This window comes from Hippocampus bargibanti, linkage group LG20, assembly GCF_051943395.1.
Source record: "Hippocampus bargibanti isolate YZ-2025 linkage group LG20, ASM5194339v1, whole genome shotgun sequence".
NCBI classification, from domain to species: Eukaryota; Metazoa; Chordata; class Actinopteri; order Syngnathiformes; family Syngnathidae; genus Hippocampus; species Hippocampus bargibanti.
This window is the reverse complement of record NC_142753.1, coordinates 8,363,558-8,388,067: the sequence shown is the minus strand read 5'-3', so window position 1 is coordinate 8,388,067 and position 24,510 is coordinate 8,363,558. Positions and strand designations below refer to the sequence as shown.

Below are 24,510 nucleotides of genomic sequence, written 5' to 3'. Positions count from 1 at the left end.
TAAAATTGAAGGGAAAATTCGTTTTAAGATGCTAAATCACAGGTGTCAAATTCAAAAAGTCCGCATGCCAGTTCCCATCCATCAAATTCCAGGCGTTGCCCTACCACCACCCAAAACAGATCAAGACAAATATTTTAAAAATATTTCACTAATTTCAATTGAATTAAACGGATAAGAAGTATCGTTAACCCTTCGAATGACAGCGGTTACTACAGTGAACAGATTATCAAGTTACAGGGTGCATGAAATACATTGTACATCGAATACATCGAAGTACATTGCGACGACAGTGGGGAAGGGGGGGGGCTTTGAAGTTGCCCATCTTGTTCTTATTTTCAATAAAATTGTATCCATCCATAACTGAATCAGTAATGCATAAATATTATCAAAGAGATGTCATTATCAACGGTCTAGAATTGGATACAGATCCAAATTAGGACAGTTGAGTCTTGTCAGAGGTCTCCCCTGAACTAAAGAGAATTCAATTGAAGGCTTTGTGGGTTGTTTCTATGCTTCCATAGTCCCAGAAAAAGCAGCCGGTAGATTTTTTTTTTACATCCATAACTGTATTTCAGAACGTCTGTGTGAGTTCTCAGTCGTGCATGAGTGGTCCATCGATGAAAAGGTTTCTTCAGCCGTCATCTGTACTTCTTTGAAGGTGTCGGACGTTTCGCTTCTTATCCAAGATGTTTCGTCAGCGAACTAAAGTATTGCTGGTAATTCTCAAAAAAAGACTATCAACATCGCAGGTATAATACTAGTGGGCCTCAATCGGCAGTACATATGCACCTAAAAGCTAGCAACCACTCATTTGAAGACAATGAGGTTAAAATCTTAGCGAAAGAAATTAGATGGTTTGAAAGGGGAGTAAAAGAAGCGATTATCATAAAACAGCGAAATCCTTCACTAAACCGCCATGGTGGGCTGAGGTTCAATTTGGATCGTTCGTACAGCAGACTGCTTAGGCAACATAGGCTTAGTTATGCTGATGAGGTGATACCAGATCAAATGGGGCAATCAGGCCAGTCGTAGACCTCATTGTCAGGTAGGACAATAGATGTAATCAGTCAAGACAATAGAATAATCAGTGGAGCAGGGACCAATCATAGCAGAGTCCGGCACCACACCGGTTTGGACAGTAGGGATATCTATATATAGGGCCGAAACTACCAGCAAACATTTTTAGTTCGCTGACAAAGCATCTTGGATAAGAAGCGAAATGTCCCACACCTTCAAAGAAGTACAGATGACGGCTGAAGAAACCTTTTCCTCGATGTATTCCAAAACATTAACAATATTCAAAATAAAGGGCACAAGTTCTGTTCCATGTGGTACACCTGCCATTATAAATGAACAAATCAGCCCTTTTTATGTACTTCTGCTTCTAAAATGCTTTTGAACACCCCTACACACACATTTTGAGCGAGCACACATGCATGAGCAAGTGTCCAACGCACAAGGACTGAATTCAAGTGCAAAAGTACACAGCCAGAAGCATGTTCTCATGTTGCAGATGAGTAAACTAGAGAGCATAGCGAAAAGCACCACAGGGACAAAGAGCATATAGCTCAACTGCGCGTCACGTTTTATTGGAATAGAAAGAACGAGGAGGTCAGTGGTAAAAAAAAAAAAAAAAAAAAAAAAAAAAGAAGGGAACGGTCACTTGGTAGGACTGAGCTTCTCCAGGTCATGGATGCCCTCCTTGTCAATCAAACGGACGGTGAAGGAAGGAAGGTTCAAAATGAAGCGCCTGTTGAGCTGGAAACAACAGGGACAACCAGAACAAATCAAACAAAACTCTCCCGGGAAAGCTCATCAAGTGAGAAATGGCAATTTACAGATGGTCCCCAACTTATGAACATTCGAGTTACAAATAACAGTACATACGGACATGTTTGCAGGTATAATCGGTCAAATAATGTTCTGACAGAGATGCTGTAAGTTACATTTTGTATTGCGCTCACTTACGATTGGCTGCGTAGAGTATGTGGGCGGGGAGGAAATCCCTCTACCCAGTTGACGCTCCAGGAAGACGCGATGCATCACAAAAAAATAATGGCTGCTGGCACCTAATTCAGTAATTACATGCCAGTAATGACTTACTGAAGATCCAAGGATATATGTCGTCGTACTACAGTAGGCGTGACTGTTAAGAGTGTCTGTGTTTTCTACTTCCCCGTTCAGTGTTTGACTTAAACATACATTCCATCCAAAATATAGCACTGAAGCAACTTACGGACAAATTCATCTTACGAACGACCACATATCTCGTTCGTAAGGTGGGGAGTGTCTGTATGTTCTTAAAAAAAAATACAGCATGAAATGTTAGCCAACCTCTTCAATGCACTTCTTCAACATATCCACCGCTTCATCTCTGGTCAGATCTGGAAGATAAGAGGATGCTGATGAGTTATGGGTACAAATCGGAGATGATTAAATGTAGCTGTTTGTGACCTAGCACACACCTGGTTTGTAGTAGCGGTCAAGGATGGAGAGCGTTAGGTAGGCCCCATAACCGTGGGCGGCGAAGGGAGCTTTGACCAGCGAGGACAGGTAGTCCATATAGTAGAGACCCGGCCCGTCTGTGTCGTCGTGGCCCGCCAGCAACATGTTGACGTGATATGGTGTCTGAAGACAGGAGACCATGAAGCCCTTGCGCCTTTGCTCACGTACGCGGGCGATTTTTGTAAGTATTTTCATTTGTAAATATTATTCTATGTACAGGTAACATCCGACTTACGACCGACTCGACTTACAACCACGACCCCCAGACCTTATTTTTATTTTTTTTTAATTCTACACCCGGCACCGCAACACGCTAGCAGGCCGGCAATGCGTACAACAATTTTGGCCAGCCAGCCAGCATCTCACTCTCATACAGCAATCAACCGCGTGATGGCACCAGAGGGGGCAGTTTTCCATTCATTTATCCTCCAAGTCTCTATTCAACATTTTGAATGGATATCGACTTGCGACCATTTTGACTCGCGACCATTTTGACTTGGGACGGTTTGGTCAGACGGGAACTCGGTCGTAAGTCGGATGTTACCTGTGTACTCTATGTTGCTAGTGGACTGTTTATTGCATTAGAGTTCTGTACTGTACAGTTACTTCCCTACTTACGAACTTTCGCGTTACGAACTACGGTAGACACGAACATTTTTGTAGTCACATATATAGTATTCTCTCCAGTTGTACATGTTCATATCTTTATATAGCATATATTTTATGAAATGTTTTTTTTCAGTGCAAACCAATACAGGTTACTTATACAAGCCTTAAAAATACAGTAAAGTCTCGTTATATCGATATTCAAGGGAGTCCGAAAAATATCGATATAAGCGGGACTATCGATATATCCGACCCTGTTTGCATGTAATTTTCTCCGTGCGTGCATAGAAATAGTATCGATATAACCGGGACTATCGATATATCCGATATCGATATAACGAGACTTTACTGTATATTCAATACAAAATATAGCATTGAAGCAACTTATGAACGAATTCACCTTACGTTCGGAACGCCTCTCGTTTGTAAGTTGGGGAGCGTCTGTACGACAAACATTTATCGTGCTTCTTTCTTTATGCTAGTACTGTACTGTGTTCCACAAAAATAAGCCTTATGAATACTTTTTGTACTCATACACATGTAAATTTACCAACACAGCAAGGGTTCGATACATCGCGGTTTTTCATCTATCGTGGGTGGTCCCGGACCGCGTTAATCGTGATAAACGAGGGATTACTGTATTAAAGTAAACTTAAACGATTCAATTTTGGGACGGGGTTTTTAATCCTTTTAAGGACAACGGTGACTTCAGTGAACAGCTTTATCACGTTCGAAAGTTACAGGGTGCATGAAAGGGATAATTTCCAAAAGTTGAGTCTCTGTTGTTTTTTTCCGTATTGACCAAGGGGAACGACGACATTTTATAGCTAGGGACGATTTTTTTTCCAATTACTCGGATGTGAAAGAGAGAGATGGGGCTAACGTGTATATTGTTTTTTGTTTACGGGGGGGTGGTTTAGTCAGTTGCATTGTGACATCTGCTGGAAGTCAGCACCCCTGTCGCCGCCTTCATCGCACCCTCCCCCCCTTCTTCGCTCGCTTGCTCGTCCTTTCCCTCTGCCTTCACCCCGAGCTCCCCCCGAGTCACGCCAGGGCTCATTAAAAACTTCTAAAGTCGTTTCTCTTGCACCCCCACTACCCTTTCGAAATGACATCTTCCATGCTTCCAGCCTCTTCTCTCCCCTCCAGTACACTAATTTCTTTCTTCAATTAAAAAAAAAACTCATATACACAAAATATCTTGAAGCTTAAATGGTTGACAGGCAAAGGGTGTTTTTTTTTTGTAATTCGCGCCAAATAAAAACACAAAACAAGAATAATGTCGCTTCCACGGGTCGGTGACGATCTCAACATCTTCCCTTTCATTTCAATTTGGCTCACATTTGACCTGCTTATTTCTCTGACTTCTGTTCTATTTGCCACCAGGGGGATGATCGTTACATCCCCCCCCCCGTGGAGTGGGGCTTTTGTATGAGTGTTAACGATGGCTTCGCACAAACATACATCACAAAGCAATACTGTTTACGTGTGCGTGAATCAACACACATCAACACGTACGGGGGCCGCCTGTCGCGCTCGCGCTTGTTTGTATGTGCGCTTTTACTCCTCTGTGAGCTTGCGAACGCCCCCAGTGGCATCACCCCCACCCACCCACCAGACACCTGCCTCAGCGGTTACGTTGTAACAATAATATGACGCTGGCATCAAAATAACTTTCCCATGTCACCTCAAAGGCACCTTGTTAACCCCGCCACCTGAACTCACACCTTGATTCAAATTAACAAACAATATGCATCATCTGATCACCCCCCTACACCCCCCGCCAGTCACACACACACGTCTTTGTATTAACGCACAAAAGAGGTGTGTGTTCCTCGTGATAACCCAAATCAAACCTTCAATTTAAATAACCTTTAATTTTCCCTTCTGGGGTCGCCACAGCGAATCACTGTCCTCCATCTTCAGAGGTTTGATTGGCATGTTTGTTTTGGTCAAACTTTTACGTCGGATGCCCTTCCTGACACAACCCTCTGTATTTATCCGGGCTTGGGACCGGCACAATATCGTCTGAAATGAAAATATAGCAAGAATATCATTTCTATGGGTAACTTTGACGCATCATGCCACCATGACATCGCTGATCCACTGGTGAAAAGGACGTTTTGATCCTCTCCTCTTTCATCGAGAACTGCTTCGTGTAACAAAGAGGGTACAGAAAGTAATTAAGAATAAATGACTCTGTGTCTTTGTTTTGTCATATTATGTTATTCAGATTTTTTTTTTTTGTTATTTTGACGAGATGTGTATATGGAACTGCCGCGGCTTGGAATTGAAGCGGATTTGAATGGGATACTAGACCTGAGAGAGTCTTTTTTTTGTCAATGGATGCTACAGTTTAGTGTTTGCTTTCAACATTTAGCTTGGAGCAGACGTGCACATTCCACCATGACGTCCCTGATCCACTAGTGAAAAGGATGCTTTGATCCTCTCCTCTTTCATCTAGAACTGCTTCATAACAATAAAGAGGGTGTCTTCTTTTGACTTCAAAATGGCGCAGCGAAAGTGGCTGCCTTTGCAGCAGCTCCTGTATTTTGTTTTTCTACTTCTTTCTTTCCTTTCCTCTTCATTTCATAACTTCGCTGCTGTGAAATGTAAATTTCTCCACTCATATTTAGCCAAATTTGAGAGAATCCATTGGGCTGCGCTTCACAGTGCAAATGGACAATAACCCAAAACATACTGCTAATGCAATTAGAGAATTTGTAAGGGAAAAGTCAATCACCTAACCTGTTATCCAACAGAGCAAGAGTTTCCAATCTCAAAAAGATGAAATGAACATTTCTAGTGGATTTTTTTTTACCCTTGTAGACCACCACTAATATTTTGAAAAATATTAGCGTACGCAGAGATATTGCACCAATATTCAAACTCCTCTGCCAAGTTTAAGCGCTGCCTTTCCGTCCCTTCCTGTTTGCACCCTGCCCCCCTCGGGCATGTTCTCTTTATTAACATTCCTCCTCAATCTGTTGTATTAATTGTTCACTGCACAGGAGCCGTTGAGCTGTGAGTGCAATATGCTACCGGTAATTATTTGTGCGACCGCGTTCGAAAATGTATCGCCAACACACACACGCGCGCGCACACATGGGCCCAGCTGTAGCGTGCCGCGGCGCAGAGGCTAACTGTTGCCGTGGTCTAACAGTGCGGGTTCCTGTCGTAATTTATCACTGATCGCTGTTGTGGGGGGTGGATTGCCCTGGAATCCATTGCTCCCTTAAGTGTTTTAACCGCATGTTTAATTGCTGCAATTGCGGTTAATCAGTGTCAATAAGGCGCGTATAAATAAAATGTATTATTATTAATTAAAAAATAAAGAAAGAAATAAAGATGAAGAAAAGTAGCTATTATGCTAACTACAAGATGGCTATTTGCGAGTGTGTTTTCCATTTTCTGTTGTATATTAACTGCCATTCCCAAATTTATTCGGGAATTGAAAATATGATGTAGAGCGCCATTCCCGAATTTGTGTGTTTTTTTTTTTCTTTTAGGGGTGCCGATGAAGCACTGGCCAGACCTCTGGGAGCATTTGCCTTTTGTCCATGTTAGCGCTTTGTTCCAACTTCAATGGGGCCGGCTGTACAAAATACAATACATTACATGTTAATTCCTAAGTGATATGGATCTGGAGTTATCAGAGCATTTGAAATGGGGGCGGCTGTCCAAAATACAATACATACGTTAATTCCTAAATAATAGGGGTATGGAGTTATCAAAGCGCTTGAAATGGGGGCGGCTGTACAAAATACAATACATACAAGAGTTAATTCCTAAGTTATATGGGTCTGGAGTTATCAGAGCATTTGAAATGGGGGCGGCTGTACAAAATACAATACATACGTTAATTCCTAAATAATAGGGGTATGGAGTTATCAAAGCGCTTGAAATGGGGGCGGCTGAACAAAATACAATACATACAAGAGTTAATTCCTAAGTCATATGGGTCTGGAGTTATCAGAGCTCTTGAAATGGGGGCGGTTGTATAAAATACAATAAAATACATACAGGAGTTAATTCCTAAGTTATATGAGTCTGGAGTTATCTGAGCTTGAAATGAGGACGGCTACCCAAAATACAATGCGCGTTGTTCCAGCTGAAGCTGCAACAAAGCACTAACATGTAAAAAAGGGAAATGCTGCCCATCGTGGAAGAGAAGAAATATTGCAAGAGGCAATGGTCAGCGCTTTATCAGCACCCACGCATGAAAAAAACAAAACCCAAAGAAATTCGGGAATGGCGCTGTACGTCATATTTAAATTCCTGAATAAATGTGTGAATGTGTTAATTTGTCTTTTTTTTCTCTTAGGGCTTTGGACACACTGGCAGTGGGGTGATCATTTTATGGGCAAGGGGGCTTTTTGGGGGTTGGGATGCACCCAGAAGATGACTTGAGGATCAAGGAGGAACCATTTGAATCCAAAACAAATCATTATCCTGATAAATCCTCTCTTTGCAGTGGCTTGATTTTGAATCTACTCTTGATTTAATCAAATTAATTAAAACCAATTGTAGGATATCTGGGACAGTTGCCCAGAAATTAACTGAGCAAAAAAAAAAAAAGGGTGGGGGGCTGGGGGAGGGGGACGAACTGGAGGCATCTTCACATAAATCGATAGTTAATGATGTTGTATTCCGCCAACCATCTTAAGATCCCCGAGTTCATTAATTTTGCCAGATGCACAGGAGAAAGGAGGACGAATCCGGCGGTTCATCTATTTGTTTTTTTTTTTTGTTATCATTCCCAAACAATTTGGCAAGCCGTAATTAAAACAACAGAAAAATCGATCGTGAAATATTGACGTTTCAGACCCGATTCTCTAAACAGACTAAGAGAAAACATGAAGCGAAAAAAAATGTTAATCCAACGAAATGCGCAAATGTCCGGATACTCTGGAGATTGGAGGAATGCAAGGAGAAACATAGCTGGAGGAAGGTGTGGGATGCTGGATGGGAGGGGAAAAAATGCTTTGGATTTGGTTTTTCAGCACTCCCGAGAATGCAACATTGATAAATCCGCCGCTCACAAAGCCAAAGTCGTAACCAAGAGGCACAAAAATAAAGATTCCCTTGAAGCGGATGACAAGACATGAATAAAAATGTTCTTCCAGCTCAACTTTTTTTCTCAACCTTGACTGAATACAAATGATCCTGCAGCCCTCTTCCAAGTGTAAATGATGTCTGTTTTTTTTTTTTTTTTGGTCGGATCCAACCTCGTCTTCCATCGAGCAGTTTTTGTTTTGCGAGGTGAGCATTTTATAAAGTTTCTGTCATACAGTGATACATGGGTTTACCTTGGAGGACGAACTTTTCGGTTTACGAACCTCACATTTATGAAAATTTTACCTTGGCAACTTTTTCCGTACACGGAGCTGCCTCAATGAGTGATGTGTCGTTCACGAACGAGCCCGTTCGTCGAACAACAAAATGGCAGCCGACTGTTTTTGTCCTCTATTCCCCGCCCCCAGTCTTCAGTTAAAGCCATGTGATTGGTCAAGTACACAGAAGTGGGGGGGGGGGTTAAACGTTAAACAGACAGGCAGACGAGAGTTTCAACTTTGATAGTTCAAAGGCAGTGTAGACTGCAAGGTTAAAATATCCCATCAATCAGGCTCCACAAACAACCCGTACAAGCCATCCGTACACTTGATGCAAAAAGCTATCAACCCAGCTAAACAGCACACAATTGATGAGGAACTAGATAAAATTATCGCAGAGAAAGCACCTCCAAGGGATCATTCCTCAAGATGGTGAAAGAAGAAGTTTCCGTTCCTCAACAAGTGTTTCATGCTGATGAAACCGGCCACTCCGTTCCATCAACGACTATCACAAAGGTAAATAAAACGATTTTATTATACGGTACAGTTTATTTATTTAATTATAATACCATAGCACATTTATTATACATAAAATAATATATATTTTATGTAGTTTTAAGGCTTAGAAAATTAGAAAATAGAAAATTATGTTTTATGGGGACCTGGGAACGGATTATTCTCATTTTAATGGTTTCCGATGGGAAATTAATTTTTGGGATACACACTTTTCACCTTACACACTCTGTCTTAAAACCAATTAAGTTCATAAGGCAAGGTTTCACTGTAAATGGTTGCGAATGATCCCGAGAAATGTGAGGCCCTTTACCGTGCTGCAGCAATTCCCAGTTGTACAGGCGAATTTTAAGTCTTGTGTACACTGACTCCTCCTGCTTCTCACACTCCATTTTGTACGGTGTGGGTCTACAGAGAGTACACGTTGTCGTCCCCCCCACTGGGACTCCCTCCGCTCCCCTACTGCTGCTACCCCACCTCTATCCCTGGCTCGATCGTGTCCCACATTCCCTTCCCAGCCACACTAATTGTTTTTTGTAATTATTTTCACCCTTCTGCTTTTGTGAAAGGAAGCAGCTGCACAAGTGCTGACAAATTAGCATGAGCGTCACGACACCTTCAAATGATCAGACTTTTTTTTTACATTGTTGTGTTGTTGTATATATATTGATACAAAAGTAAAATTGCAGCACGAGTGCGCCCCGTACTGTTATTTAGCAGGTGAGAATTATGGTACTGGGTTACTCTGATTGAACAAAAATAAAAATGTGCACGCGACTAGTTGGACAGAAACAACCGCAGAGCTTCCATTAAGCATAACTACATTTCGGATAAGGGGTTGTATTTTTATTATTTTTATATTTGTTTCTCTGTCAGTGTGTCAAATTATTGCTTCATGTGAAACTAGTCTACTGGATAATAATGGTCAAAAGCTGTCAAATTGTCATCAAGACCGATAATATACAAAATTTGATGTTTTAATAGTTTTCTTTGCATTGGGGTTTCAGATCTAATTTTGAGTTTATCTTATTTAAAGGCTGTTTCCAAATCAGGCTTGTCATTCTCTCCCGAAATGAGACAATTTGGGAGTCATGTGTCTCTTTAATCCCCATTTAAAAACATTTAATAATAATAATAACAATAATAATACATTTTATTTCTAAGCGCCTTTCAAAACTCTCAAGGACACTTTACAGTCACAGCATAAGAACAACTTTAAGACTGTTCCGTATATTTACCCTGCTTCGAAGATACTCTGCGAGGTTCTTTCTCGTGAAGTTTGCTGCGGCTGCTGGGCTGAGTTCGTAGCCTGTAAAGAAATCAAACATTGAGCAATTAATATCAACCAAGATTTTCAAATTAATATATAGTCCAATATGAGGTGCTTATTGCATGTTTATTATGTTTGTTAAAGTAATTATAAGTGCCTTGCAGCTGGGTCCGAGAGGACAGTAATTTCAACTGTGCTGTATGTCATACATATTAGCATATTTGACAATAAAGCTGACTTTGACTTACCGTTTCGCATTTTGTAAAGCTGAACATTCTTCTGGATGTATTCTGCAAACTGCACCGTGTCTCCCGCCTCTCCCACACACAGCAGCAAGATCTTCTCGCTTAGTTTGAACATTTTGTCATCGTCTGACACATAAAGGGAGCAATTAACTAACTAAGAAGTGAATCCAGAACATATATAATCACTAAAAGAATCCAATACAGCTCTCCGTGGGTACGACATTTGGCGACTACCTAACTAAACTTTGTGGTGTGTGTGTGTGTATATATATATATATATATATATATATATATATATATATATATATATATATATATATATATATATATATATATATTTTATATACTAATATGACTAATATGTAAGTATTTGCGAATGTCGAAATCCAAATGGAAGCCGGCAAAAGTGAAAAACAGTCTTGTCATTCATTATGTTTTGCCTTCGCTGGCTCGACATAAAATAAACGCGAGAACTTTTCGAAAGAAGTTAACATCATACCTGACACACAAATACATTTAATTTAAGGGGTTCAGTTTGAATAATATCCGAACATAAACACACTGACATTTTTAGCCGAGTAAAAATGCTAAGCTAACACACGCTCACATTACCTTGTTTCAGTTGAATAATACTGTTGACTGCGACATTATCGGCAGCGACGAGAACAAAATCCGGTCCCTGTATGCCTATTAAATATTCCATTTTAAATGACGAGAGCTATTTTAACAGAGCGTATTCGATACTTTAAACAAAACGCTCAAGCCGCGCTTGTTCGCATTACACAGCAAGTTACTGGTAGTCGGCGCGGAGTAAAAACGTCGCCGGAAATAGAATGACGTGTACTACGCGACGAGGGCGGGCATTTTGAACGGACTTTGCTTGTGTGTTTCTCGCCAAGCCCGCCTGCAAAAAGAAGAATATTTATTTTTCTGAATCGGATGGCGGATCGAATGAAGGAGAAAACACATACGACCCACAAGATGATGACGGATTCGAATAAACTAAACGACTCGTCGCAGCGAAGACGGTCCCCGCGGTTGACATCTCCCTTGCTGAATACAGAAAATAACAACATGGCGGCTAACAGTAACGCTCCAGTCAAGCGGTTTACCTTGAAAAAAATAGCGCCCAGGAAAACTACAGCTGCAGCTGTGCACGACAAAGAAAACACGCCGAGGCGATCAGAGGGAAGCCAACAGAAAAAACAAAAGATTTCCTCGCCTGGTACGGTTCGTAAGAGCCCCCGGTCCTGCGGTGCAAAGACGGCCGTCATGATATCGCCGGTCCTTCCGCCATCTACGCCGGTCCAGCCTGGTCCCGAGCAGCCAACCGAGGATGCACGCGACGCAATGTGGTCGCAGAAAGTTCGTCGCTCCTACACCAGGATCAGTGACAAATCCTTCAACAGCCACGACGCCCGAGAGACTCTTTTCGGGTTTGACATGCTACAGACCCCTGAGGTGGGACTGAGCGTAAGTCGCGCTAAGTCGGCTCTGGAGTTTTCAAGTACCTCATCTGGTCTCAATTCCTTCTTTCTGGACACCAACGACTGCGGTCCGGACCCGGACATCCCCGGCGTAGAGTTGGTAAAGAAGAAGAAAAGCAGGAGGAAAGTCCAGCAGATCAACACCACTGAGCTGGATGCTCTTTCTGCCAAGATGAACGCAGAGTTCCAGGAGGCTGAACAGTTTGAATTATTTGTGGAGTAAAATAAACATGGAGACTGACCAACACAGACGGAATGTTGTGTTCACCGACATGCTAATGGTCTGTCACTTTTGAGAGGACTGACTGTTCACTTAAATGTGATGTGTTGTTTTTTTTTTTTTCACATGCATGGTTAATTCTGGCAGCGGGGTGTAACGTTTAGTCTTAACGGGTTATTCCGAACCGTGTTATGTCTTTTAATCTCCATACGTAGTTTACCTTATTCTGTTTTATTTTCGTGACTAGAACGTACAATTCTACATCTGCTTTTAAATAAATATTTCATTTTCTTGTTCAGCAGTTTTGTGCCATCCTTGAACACCTTTTTTTTTGTAAGAGGCCAAACAAATCCATGTCACTAAAAATAACACCCCTCATTTGAAAGGGATCACTTTGATTAACAACCTCCTCTTTACTCTGTACCGCATACCTGCCAACTACTGCAGTTTTCAAAGTCAAAGTCAACTTTATTGTCAAATATGCTAATATGCATGACATACAGCACAGATGAAATTTTGCCGTAATGAGTGCGGTTTTCATTGTCCCGTTCCGGGTTACGGTTTCTTCTTAAAAATTACGATTTTTATACTTAGAACAGGTGAATCCAGCATTAGCATTGTTTATATCGTTGTCATGTAATGGCATCTAACGGAGAAAAAGCAACAAAAACTGTGAAATCTAAAACACAATTATTATTATTACAGTTTATTTCTTTAATTATAATACCATAGCACATTTATTATACGTAAAATAAGGTATATTTTGTGTAGTTTTAAGGCTTAGAAAATTAGAAAAAAAAATTTTGGTGACCTGGGAACCGATTATTCTCATTTTAATGGTTTCCTATGGGAACTTAATTTTTGGGATACACACTTTTCGCCTTACACACTCTGTCTGGGAACCAATTAAGTTTGTAAGCCAAGATATCACTGTTTCAAATTTGAGGTTCACACCAGTCGACAGTCAGTATAAATACGCCAAACGCTGAAAAATAATTTGTAACCAGGCTCATAAATCCACAATTTACTCATACATTTGCCTCCTCAGGTTGCCATATTGTGTCGGTACCCTTCATTTGACATTTCCGCTAGCCGGGAGAAGGGGCATGTAGCGCTTCACGCAATGTCTTTTGGTATATTTTTAACAAGTGTGCTTGTCACTATCACTGAACGCTCCAAAACAGATGGAGACGGGGAGCTGTCAACCAGCAGCAATGAAATCAAACTGCGGAGCGTCTTCATCCTGATTTTTAGTAGCAGGGTAGATATTTTACACTCTGGATATAGATGTGTTTTTTTTTCCTCCCATTGCTTTTCCCCCCCCCCCCCTCTTTCCCTTTCCCCATTTCACTCACGGCAGTTGTCGCCGGTTCAGCTTGACTGCTTCGTTAGGGCTCATCATTTGCATTCAGATTAATTATCTAATTACTGACAAATGTCCGGCGGCCACCCCACACTCCGGCTCGTCATCTCGCAGCCTGTAATTATTTTAATCATTTACTTTCATCTGGAGCGTGGCTGCTTTACGCCTGTGTTTAGAGGCCATTCTTAATTACCCTGCCAAGACACTCTTTTTGAGATGGGGGTGGGGGGTCGTTTGGGGGTAGAAGAGAGGAACTGGGGGAGGGATTCATATGTGTGTGTATGACTAGTCTTGTGAGGACCACTAACATTTTATACCATACATAGTGAGGACATTTTTGACAAGTGAGGACCTTTTGGCCGGTACTCAAGTTTTTCATTCTAAAAGCTTCTAGAGGGTCTATATATGCATCTGTTAAAGCTTCAGAAAGTCCTCACAAATTCACCCCAATTGATTTTTTGGTGTGTATTTTCATTTCACTTGGATACACACACTTGTGTGTGTGTGTGTGTGTGTGTGTGTGTGTGTGTGTGTGTGTGTGTGTGTGTGTGTGTGTGTGTGTGTGTGTGTGTGTGTGTGTGTGTGTGTGTGTGTGTGTGTGTGTGTATGACTAGTCTTGTGAGGACCACTAACATTTTATACCATACGTAGTGAGGACATTTTTGACAAGCGAGGACCTTTTGGCTGGTACTCACAAGTTTTTCATTATAAAGGCATCTAGAGGGTCTATATATGCATCTGTTAAAGCTTCAGAAAGTCCTTACAAATTCACCCCAATTGATTTTTTTAGTGTGTATTTTCATTTCACTTGGATACACACACTTGTGTGTGTGTGTGTGTGCGCGTGAGTGGTTATTGAGAGGAAAAAGTTCTTACCACAAAAAGTTAAACAATATTTTAACCAAATTCACAACAGGGGTGAGGACTTTGAATGTACCCATTCAGAAACCTCACTCCTGCTGTTATTTCAGTTTCAAGTCCACTTTTTATTTCGTTGTTTTTAAAGAATTTGAAGTGGGAAATGGGGTGAAATTTAGTGTTCAAATGTAACACTAGTTCTTCTCTAAAGTTATCAGCAACGGTGGTCCTCACTCCTTATCTGGAGTTATCTGGACCTCACAAAACCATTGAAACGGGAATGTGTGTGTGTGTGTGTGTGTGTGTGTGTGTGTGTGTCAAGTGAAAGACCAACGGGGACATGATCCAGAGGCTTTTTTTAAGCACACAGGAAGAACTCTCCTCTACTCCAACCCCTCCCATCCAACCAACTAACTTCTTCCTCTCACCCCATCCTCCACCCCCCACCCCCATTGTACTTCCTCTCCCTCCCCCCCCCCCCCCCCCGACCCCCTTTATCGCAAGCTCACACAGGAATCGCCCGTGGGCTTCAGTGCGCCGACTGCTAATACGCTTGCACACACACACACACACGCTACATACAAGAGAATCATGCACCCTATTTGTGGCGCTCATCAAAATGCGTACGTATTTCTCCACTATATCTGCATGGAAAATCTATACTTGTCTGGGCTCGATCTGTCTTCCCCCTTTGTGATCCCTCCCCCACCCCATACACACACACACACATCGAACCAACAAATGCACCTGCACCACAAGTCTGAACATCTTCAGTTTCCCCTTATCGCAGTATTTGGACAGCTCGGCATGAGGCCTGCTGCTCCCTGTCTCCCGCAATGAGGGACGGTAGGTCACCCCCCCCCCCTACACCCCCTTTACCATCCCTCCCTACCGTTAGACCGCTCCATAATGATGCTCTCACTCAACCCCTCAAGCCAACCGGTGCCCCCCCCCCTCGCGCGCTGACTGCTCTTGTTAAGGATATCCAGAGTGTGAGAGAAAGAGATACAAAGCGCCGTAATTGGCCCCTTGAATATTTAAGTCACTCGGGATGAAAGTTTTAATGAAAAGATGATTATCTACCAGTTTATCACACACACACACACACTGTTTCATATTTCATTTTCGTATGTTCCAAGCGAGCCGCGTAGTCTGTCTTGGCAGTTGTGGGGATGACGTTTTTTTGCTGGGGGTGAAAAGGAGAAAAAAAGGCCGGAAAAATAGTGCAAATGGATGTCTTTTCATTTTCAAGTGATTTAAACTTAACCCTTCCGTGCACGCTGTAACTTGATACCGTGATTACATTGGATTGGATTAGCCTTTATTAGTCACGCAGTGGAAAAATGTACAGTTCACAGCAGCAAAGTGACGGAAAGAAGAGAAAAGGAAAGGAAGAAGTAGAAAAACAAAATACAGGAGTTGCTGTAAAGGCAGCCACTCTTGCGGCGCCATCTTGCACTCAAAAGAACAAAAAACAACTACAAAATAACAAATAATATTACACAACACAAAAGACACAGTCAATTTTAACTCATTCACTGCCAGACAATGTGCAAAAAATGTGTCCACTCCAGTGCCAGGGTTATTGTCATTGTCACTTGAAATCAAAGACCCACAATATTGAGTTTTAGGATGACATGAACATTCAGTGCAGCGTGAGAAACTTTACACTATCTTCTATCATCAGACAAAAAGTTAATTCCTAAATTATATGGATCTGGAGTTATCTGAGCTTGAAATAGGGGCGGCTGTACTAACGGCAAATGCTGCCCCCCTCGTGGGAGGGGAAAACACTGACTGAGGTCTGACCAACACTTTTTCGGCATATATTTTCGGGAATGGCAGTGAATGAGTTAATCGTACAAGAGTTTTGAAAAGTTGCTAATTCTTAGTTATTTCCTAAATTATATGGGTCTGGAGTTATATGAGCTTGAAATGAGGGGTGCTGTCCAAAATACAACGCAATACATACATCTTGGTTTATATAGAGCTTAAACAACATCTGAAGCTGGAATAAAGCGCTAACATGCAAAAAAGGGGAAACGATGCGCCCTAGTGGAAAGCAAAAAAACATTGCCAGAGGTCTGGCCAGCTCTTTATGGTCACCCAAACAAGAAAAAAACCCAACAAATTCAGGAATGGCGCTTTATGTCATTTTTTTCAATTCCCGAATACATTCGTGAATGGCAGTGAATGAGTTAAGAATTAATTCATGCAAAATTGGAGTCAATCAACAAACGACCTGTAAAAAGTGTCAAGATATACACGTGTGTGTATATTCGTCTACAAGCCGCAAGTTTGACTTCAGTATGATTGAAAGTACAGTGAGACCTCAACTTACAAACACCTTAACTTACAAACTTTTCGTCTTACAAATGTCAAATTTATGAAAATTAAACCTTATAATAAGCACTATTTTCATAATACACACCCACCACGGCTGGCGGAGTGATCTTCGGCGGAAGCACACGACCGAACAGCACCAGAGGTTAAGTTACCAACAGTCCTTATGGAAGGTGACTCTCCTTCCATAAGCCATCAACGACCATCAAAAAGGTAAATAAAACTTTATTTTACAGCACAGTTTATTTCTTTAATTACAGTCCTCATGTCATGCGCCTCTCTTTCCAAACAGCAATTCCCTTTGACCTTCGACCTCCAACGCCATTCCATCAAGCCATAAATGACCATCACAAATGTAAATAGAGTGACTTTATGATACAATGCAGTGTATTTCTTTCATTACAATACAATAGCACATTTATTATACATAGAATAAGGTATGTTGCGTGTAGTTTTAAGGCTTATTTAGTTGAAAAGTATATTTTATGGAAACCCGGGAACGGATTATTCCCATTTTAATGGTTTCCTATGGGAAAATGTTTTTTGAGATGCACACTTTTCGCCTTACACACTCTGTCTGGGAACCAATTAAGTTCGTAAGTTGAGGTCTCACTGTATCATATAAAATGACACATTTCATCATTTTACAGCAGCTTCACAAATTTAGTCAAATAAAATCCAGCATGAGGCTGTTTAGATCAAAGTTGCATCTCATATACAAACCTTTTTTTTTTAATTATCATATGCACCCAACATCCATACGCAAACTTAAAAACAAAATCCCTGCAGCGAGACTTAATGCATCATATGGTAACTTAACACGCTGATTTCAGACCACGCTTTTTTTTAAAGCGTCACCCCCCCCCCCCCCTCTCCCCACACACAAATTCAAAGACGAAAAAAAAAAAAGCACACAAGGACACACTTTTCTCTCCAGGATAAACAGACGGCTGTTTGTTATTCATTTTCATTGCACATAATGGCGGGGCCATTAATCCCTTTTTTTTTTTTTTTTTTTGCTGGAAGATGGTGTGAAAAAGGCGCTCTTGTGTGGCTTTGACATGTAACAGTTTTGCCAAATCCCAATGGAATATATGGGACTTGGGTGGGTGGCGGTCGGGGGCGTGGGGGGGGGGGGGGGGATTAAGCGGAGACCCTCACATAGCCTTAGGCCACAGTTTGGAATGGGATGGCAGAGATTAGACGCCTAGGTATGGTGCAAACAGATCATTTTGGAGCGCGGGGGGGGGGGGGGGGGTGATGATGCAGCAGTAAAGGGGTCATTGACCTTCTTGACATTGCGCGAAAAAAAAAAGATACTCATTGAAAAGACACACGACGTGAAGCTAGTTTGCGAATTTTAGCGACGATTTGCACTGCGTGTGTTATGTGATTGATTTTTGGCAACGTCGCGCAATTATTCAACAGCTTCAACTGCCATATGTTGCGGGCGTGGCTTCAAAAATTGGAATCCAATAATAATAATAATAATAATAATAATAATAATAATAATAATAATAATAATAATAAGGGACAAAGGCGCAACAAGCCAAACAGTGTGTTGATGTCGAGTTCCCTATAACTCCTCGAGTAAATTGTCATCCGTATCGTTCTTCCAACGATGAAAAGGTTTCTCCAGCTGTCATCTCCTAATCCGAAGGGCTTCGTAAGCGAACTAAAATCGTGCTGGTAACTCTGGTTCAATATATATCCCTAATGGATAGAGGTGGCGGTGCCAGACCTCTACTTTTATAGGTCCCCGTTCTAAGGTTGGGGGGGAACAGTGAAACGAAGCTAATCTTATCTAATTTTAGCTAATTTTAGCTAATTTAAGATAATCTTATAATAATAATAATAATAATAATAATACATTTCATTTCTAAGTGCCTTTCAAAACTCTCAAGCACACTTAACAGTCACAGGATTTTTTTGTTTTTGTGCGGGTGAGCAGCGGCAGCCATTCACGTCAGCGTTCACTCTACCCGGAAGTAACACAGCAGCAAAGTTATGAAAGGAAGAGGAAAGGAAAGAAAAAAGTAGAAAAACAAAAAACAGGAGGTGCTGGAAAGGCAGCCACTCTCGCGGTGCAAATTTTAGCTAATCTTAATTTTAGCTCATTTTAGCTAATATTAGCTAATTCTAGCTAATCCCAGCTAATTTTAGCTAATTTTAGCTAATATTATTTTTAGCTCATTTTAGCTAATCTTAATTTTAGCTAATTAAAGCTAAAATTAGCTCATCTTAATTTTAGCAAATTTTCGCTAATTTGTGTGCTCTGCGATTGGCTGGCAATCAATTCAGGGTGTCCCCTGCCTAGTGCCTGAAGATGGCTGGGATAGACTCCAGCACCCCCCGCGACCCTAATGAGAAATAAACTGTATAGATAATGGGTGTATTAGCTAATATTAGATCATCTTAATTTTCGCTAATTTTCGCTAATTTTAGCTAATTTTAGCTAATCTTAGCTTCAGGGAGCTCGCCCCAACCTTAGACCAGGAACCTATCAACGCAGAGGTCTGGCACCGCCACCTCTGTCCATTAGGGATACAAATAGGGCTACCAGAGCTACCAGCAAATATTTCAGTTGGCTGACGAAGCGTTTCGGATGAGCACCGAACCACCCGACACCTTCAAAGAAGTACAGATAACACCCGAAAAAAACCTTTTCACCGATGGACCACTCCTATACGACACAGATGTTATCTCTCTCTTCCAATGCCTCAATTTCACAGCGCTGAGATGCTGGTGACCTCCTCCCCATGTGGTCTTTGTGGACAAACTGTCAGCGTTTAGCTCCGTCTTTGCGACTCGGAAGAGACATTGGGGGTGGAGGTAGGGGGCGCGGGGGGGTCTACGTTGTTGTGTGAGAAAAAAAAAATAAAAGAGCAAGTTAAATGGAAGTGACAATGTGCAAACATTCCTGCCGGCAGCTGGGGAGCATTCTCCGTACACACACACACACACACACACACACACACACACACACACACACATACACTTCGACCCTGCGTGGTCACCAGACCCCTTGTGACCCTCGCCTCCCACATACCCCGTGCCTGGCACACGCACCTGCCGCTCCCATTTGACAGCCACATAATCTATGGGCGGGTCGAAGGCCCGACTCCACTCAATGTGCTTTGGAGAAAACCTCTTATGCGTGAAAAAGCTCCCCGTCTCCTTCTTTTGTCCGACGTGGTTTTATGGGACAACATTGAGTATTATGAGGTTGGGGGGATTTTTCATGGGACTCTATAGAAGACGATAATCCTTTCAGGCATAAAAACGTGAACCCGCTGTTTTCATATTTATTAACTGGTTAAAGCAGGCGAGGCAGCTGAGGCGTCAACGACGCCGCCTCGCATGCTTACATGCTGACGACGTATGCGTAAGAGGGGGAGTGACAAGTGGTGGTAACTTGAGAGGGGGGCTTTAGAATGAACTCGATTGCTGGGGTAAGTAAATTAATGGGGGGAGACAAGTGGTTAAGTGGCAACGAGGTCAAAAAGGTTAGCTCGGTCAACAGGTTATGATATCATATAAGATTCAACCATTGTGTTCATCAAGGTTAATCTCATTTTGGCTAATTTTTGGCCTAATTTAACCAAAACGAACATATTTGAGTAAATAAGAACCAAAAAAAAGGCAGAAATAATAAAGACTTGGTCAACTATATTTTGTCCACGTGGAGAGGGGTTTTTAGTCATCCGGCAGCCTCAGGCCAACCCAGTCATGGGGCCTTTGTCATCTAAAGGTTTTCAATATTTAGGTTTGTCATCCATGAAAAAAAGGTCAAAGTTCAATCAAAGAAGAGAGTCTGACGATTGCTCTTGCCGCGCATTTAGTGCCATTGTGAAATATTGGTCTGTCTGTCTGTATTTATTTATTTATTTATTTATTTATTTATTTATTCCGTGTTTATTGATTAAGTTATTTATTAAGTTATTTCTAGAGTTATTTATTTATTTATTTATTTATTCCGCGTTTATTGATTAAGATATTTATTAAGTTATTTATAGAGTTGTTTATTTGTGTATTTATTTATTTGTGTATTTATTTATTTTTTTATTTACTCATTTACTCATTTAGTCATTAACTCATTTATTTATTTATTTATTTTTATTTATTTATTTATTTATTTATTTATTCAGTGTTTATTGATTAAGTTATTTATTAAGTTATTTATAGAGTTGCGTATAGTTATTTGTGTATTTATTTGTGTATTTATTTATTTATTTATTTATTTATTTGCATGTCATTTATTTATTTCGTTACTCATTCTTTATTTTAGTTATTTATTTATTGTTTACTTATCTATTTAGTAATTTATTCATTCATGTATTTATGTGTTCATTTATGTATGTACTTATTTATTTAATAAGCTATGGATTTATGTATGTATTTATTTATGTATGGATTTATGTATGTGTTCATGTATGTATTTATGTCTTTATTTATTTTCTTTGTTTCTTTCGTTCATTCATTAGCTAATTAAGTTATTTATTTATTTGTTTATTTCAATCAAAACAACCTGTGTTGTTTTGCTGTTGTGTTCCTGCATCAAGTCTGGACATGCAGTGAGAAGGGTCATGGTGAGAGGGGGCAGTGGGGTCATTCTAATGATCATGATTTAATCCTAAAAATGCATATTAAGGTTAAAACAGAAACAAATGTTTTAAATAAGTGAACATCTATGAATACGTTTTGGTAATAGGTTGCTGCCCTTGATGATTGCCTACTGATAAATTTGCCCTTTATTCAGCATGCCAGGAATGGAATAAAAAGAAATTAAAAATCATGTGACAATTCATCCCCCTGCATGTGAAATTGATGCAACATTTTGACACACATAAGTGTGAAAATATGGGCTGCCTGATATTAAAATATAAGAACAATAAAATACAATTTCACACTCTAAACTGCATCCTCCAGAATGACTTGCATTGTCATGCATTGTTGTCTACTCTTCACTCTGTCTTGTTCATGTTCCCTTTATTTTTGCTGTTGTCACTTTACAGGTTATTTTCCTTTGATCTTAACATGTTTCTTCACTGGTACCCAACTGTGTAGCAAAGTATTGCAATCCTCATTTCTGGCAAACACACTTTGTCCATCCATCGTTTCAAGCACCCGTCCGTACAGCTTTTGCCTCAGTTGACAACTCTTTTCATCCAGTTTATCATACCCGGGCCTCCGGCCGCAAGTTCCCTGCACCCTCACTCACCCTTCTTCACCCCCCCCTATATCCAACACCCCCCCACAACCCGGAGCTCCTCCATCCCACCACCACCAGCACCACCTCCTCCACCCCCTTTCTGTCAAAGCTGATTGTTTCCAAGCCAGCAGAGTGCTGCGGGCTAACACACTGTCACACTACATCAGGCAGAGGAAAAAAAGGGGCGAGGGAGACTATGATAGCTTCTATATGCATGTCTAGGTTCAAAAAGACCCCCCCCCCCCCACACACACACACACACCAACTGAAGACTTGGCCACAGCAGGAGTGTCATGGGATGAATATTGTCCAAAAGAATAGCACTTAAAACACGTTTTTTCTCTCCATTTTTTATATCAGCATGGATTGCAGTTAGACTGTATAAGTTAAGTAAAAAAGATGGCAAAAGAAGAAATGTTCGTTGGCTTGTGATTATGAAGCCATACTGACCTGTCAAATTTGACTTACTCAAAGGACAAACGACGTCACTTTTTTGTTTCTTAACTGACATCAGAAAAACGTTTTATAGCATCTAAAATACCCAAAACACGCAGTATGATATTTTTATTCAAATGCAAAACACCATTAAAAATGACTTAAAGTGTCCAAAATCTGCAACAAATTGAGCTGCGAATTGAGAATTTTCAGAAAGTCCCGCCCCCATTTTGTGACGTCACGCCAAGACGTCTTGCATTGCTGGAGAATAAAAACAATGGCTTCAGATTCGGAGAATATGCTTTTTTGTTACACATCCAGTTATGCATATCAAATAGTTCCGAAGAGGAAAGCATAAATGTTTGCAATCAATTAAAGAAGTCCTTCCGTGTCATTTTGAGGCATCTGGACTGCAATGTAGCGTCCCAGAAAAGAGGCAGCTCCTGTGAGGAATGAATCAGCCCGTTTCCACAGGCTGATAAATTACTCCCATGGAGCTTGGACACCCTCTTCTGGCGGCTTTTGGGTGCAACACGAGGTTTTCAGACCAAACAAGTACAGCAAAATACATTGACGTGATGGAAGGACTGCTACAATGTGTCTTTTTTTCGGTCAGGGGCGTTCCTTTAGTGACATCACGTACGGACTCGTCACCAACTCAAAAACAAGACTTCCTGAATATTCAGCGCGAGTCTTAAAACGTAAAATATAGCTATATGCGGTGGAATCTTATTAAAATACGCTCAGTAGAAGTCATTTGAAGCCATTTTACAAATTATGGACACAACTTGTCCGGAGACGTCGGTTGTCCTTTAATATCAAACCCTGGATAGAATTAGTTGTCAAAACATGTCACGTTGGCGTTACTCTAAAACAAATGGGGGAACCCTTGATTAGAAAAGTACAACACGAAACGTGAAAATGAGGAAATGGGAATCGCCGTCTTCTTTTCCTTTCGGCTTTTCCCTTCAGGGGTCGCCAAAGCGAATCATTGTCCTCCATCTTCAGAGGTTTGATTCACAAGTTTGTGTTGGTTTCCTGACACAACTTTCCGCATTTATCCGGGCTTGGAACCAGCGAATAAGACACTTGCTTGTGTCCCTTGATGGCTACAGAACAATTTAGCAACTTTATGACCTTAATAAAGATGAAGATGCTCAGAAATCAAATGTATTATTTTAATGATAAGTATTATTATTGGTAAAAGGCTCCCAAACACAAAAATGGTTATCGGCACAGCAGCATTCAAATAAAGTAAAACTATACTCACCATTTGATGACGATGCTCTGATCTTATCGTGAAATGGGCATCCCGAATAAATTCGTGAATGGCAGTGAATGAGTTAATATGCTTTTCAATCTTGATCTAGATTGTGCCTTAAATTGTCACCGGTTCTTGTTTGTGAGCATAAGCTCGAAATAAGAGCAAAAATCGGTAAAAGACACCTGTCGCCGACTTAATTGGGGCAATACGTTCACGCCATCGCTGTGGAACGTGATAATTATTTCAAAAATAAAAAAAAATACATAAATAAATAAAAAATAAACGCACTACTTTCGTCAAAGTGACGTTTAAATTTTAAAATAACTGCTTTATATTACTTTTTTTTTTTAATTTAGATGTCCGTTTAGTTCGTATAACGTTTACCTGCATTCATGTGAATGGCAATCAATGATAAGCTAATACTGGTGTGTCTGCGATCCATGATCGCCTCCTAGCGGACATTTATGGTTCAAACATGACTATAAAATAATATTTGACACCATGAAATACGAAGTTATCGCGTCACTATTTATACATTTTATGATCTTCTTTTACTCCATTTGTTGTCATAGTCGGCTCAACTAAATCCATCTCGTACTAAAATCAGTCATTGTAAACATAGTGGAGTGGTAAAGACAAAACAAGATGATCCTTTTGACGATTAAACACTCGAAAAATATTCCTTCTGTGTGTTAATATATAAAATACTCGACGTGAGGGTGAATTTGAAAGCATAATTCCGAATTATATTGCTATTGGAAGTGAATAGAGAAAGATAGCTAATGACACGCACATTCATCCCACTATCATTCAATAACTGGACAGTATCGGTTATGTTCAAAGCAAAATTTGTCAA

At 40.7% G+C, this 24,510-nt stretch overlaps 2 protein-coding genes across 2 annotated transcripts; one reads left to right on the top strand and one right to left on the bottom strand.

Annotated features, from left to right (window-relative positions):
• Window positions 1-695: 695 nt before the first annotated feature.
• Window positions 696-11,284, bottom strand: psmb2 (proteasome 20S subunit beta 2). The gene is made up of 6 exons (XM_089023707.1): window positions 11,085-11,284; window positions 10,476-10,598; window positions 10,196-10,266; window positions 2,466-2,628; window positions 2,335-2,384; window positions 696-1,758 (listed from the first exon to the last, which is right to left on the bottom strand). Exons 1-6 carry the CDS (start codon window positions 11,173-11,175, stop codon window positions 1,660-1,662), a joined length of 597 nt encoding a protein of 198 aa, XP_088879833.1. The 5' UTR covers window positions 11,176-11,284; the 3' UTR covers window positions 696-1,659.
• Window positions 11,285-11,331: 47 nt separating this feature from the next.
• On the top strand, window positions 11,332-12,477 carry cdca5 (cell division cycle associated 5). The gene has a single exon (XM_089023706.1). It carries the CDS (start codon window positions 11,412-11,414, stop codon window positions 12,180-12,182), a length of 771 nt encoding a protein of 256 aa, XP_088879832.1. The 5' UTR covers window positions 11,332-11,411; the 3' UTR covers window positions 12,183-12,477.
• The last annotated feature ends 12,033 nt before the right edge of the window (window positions 12,478-24,510 follow it).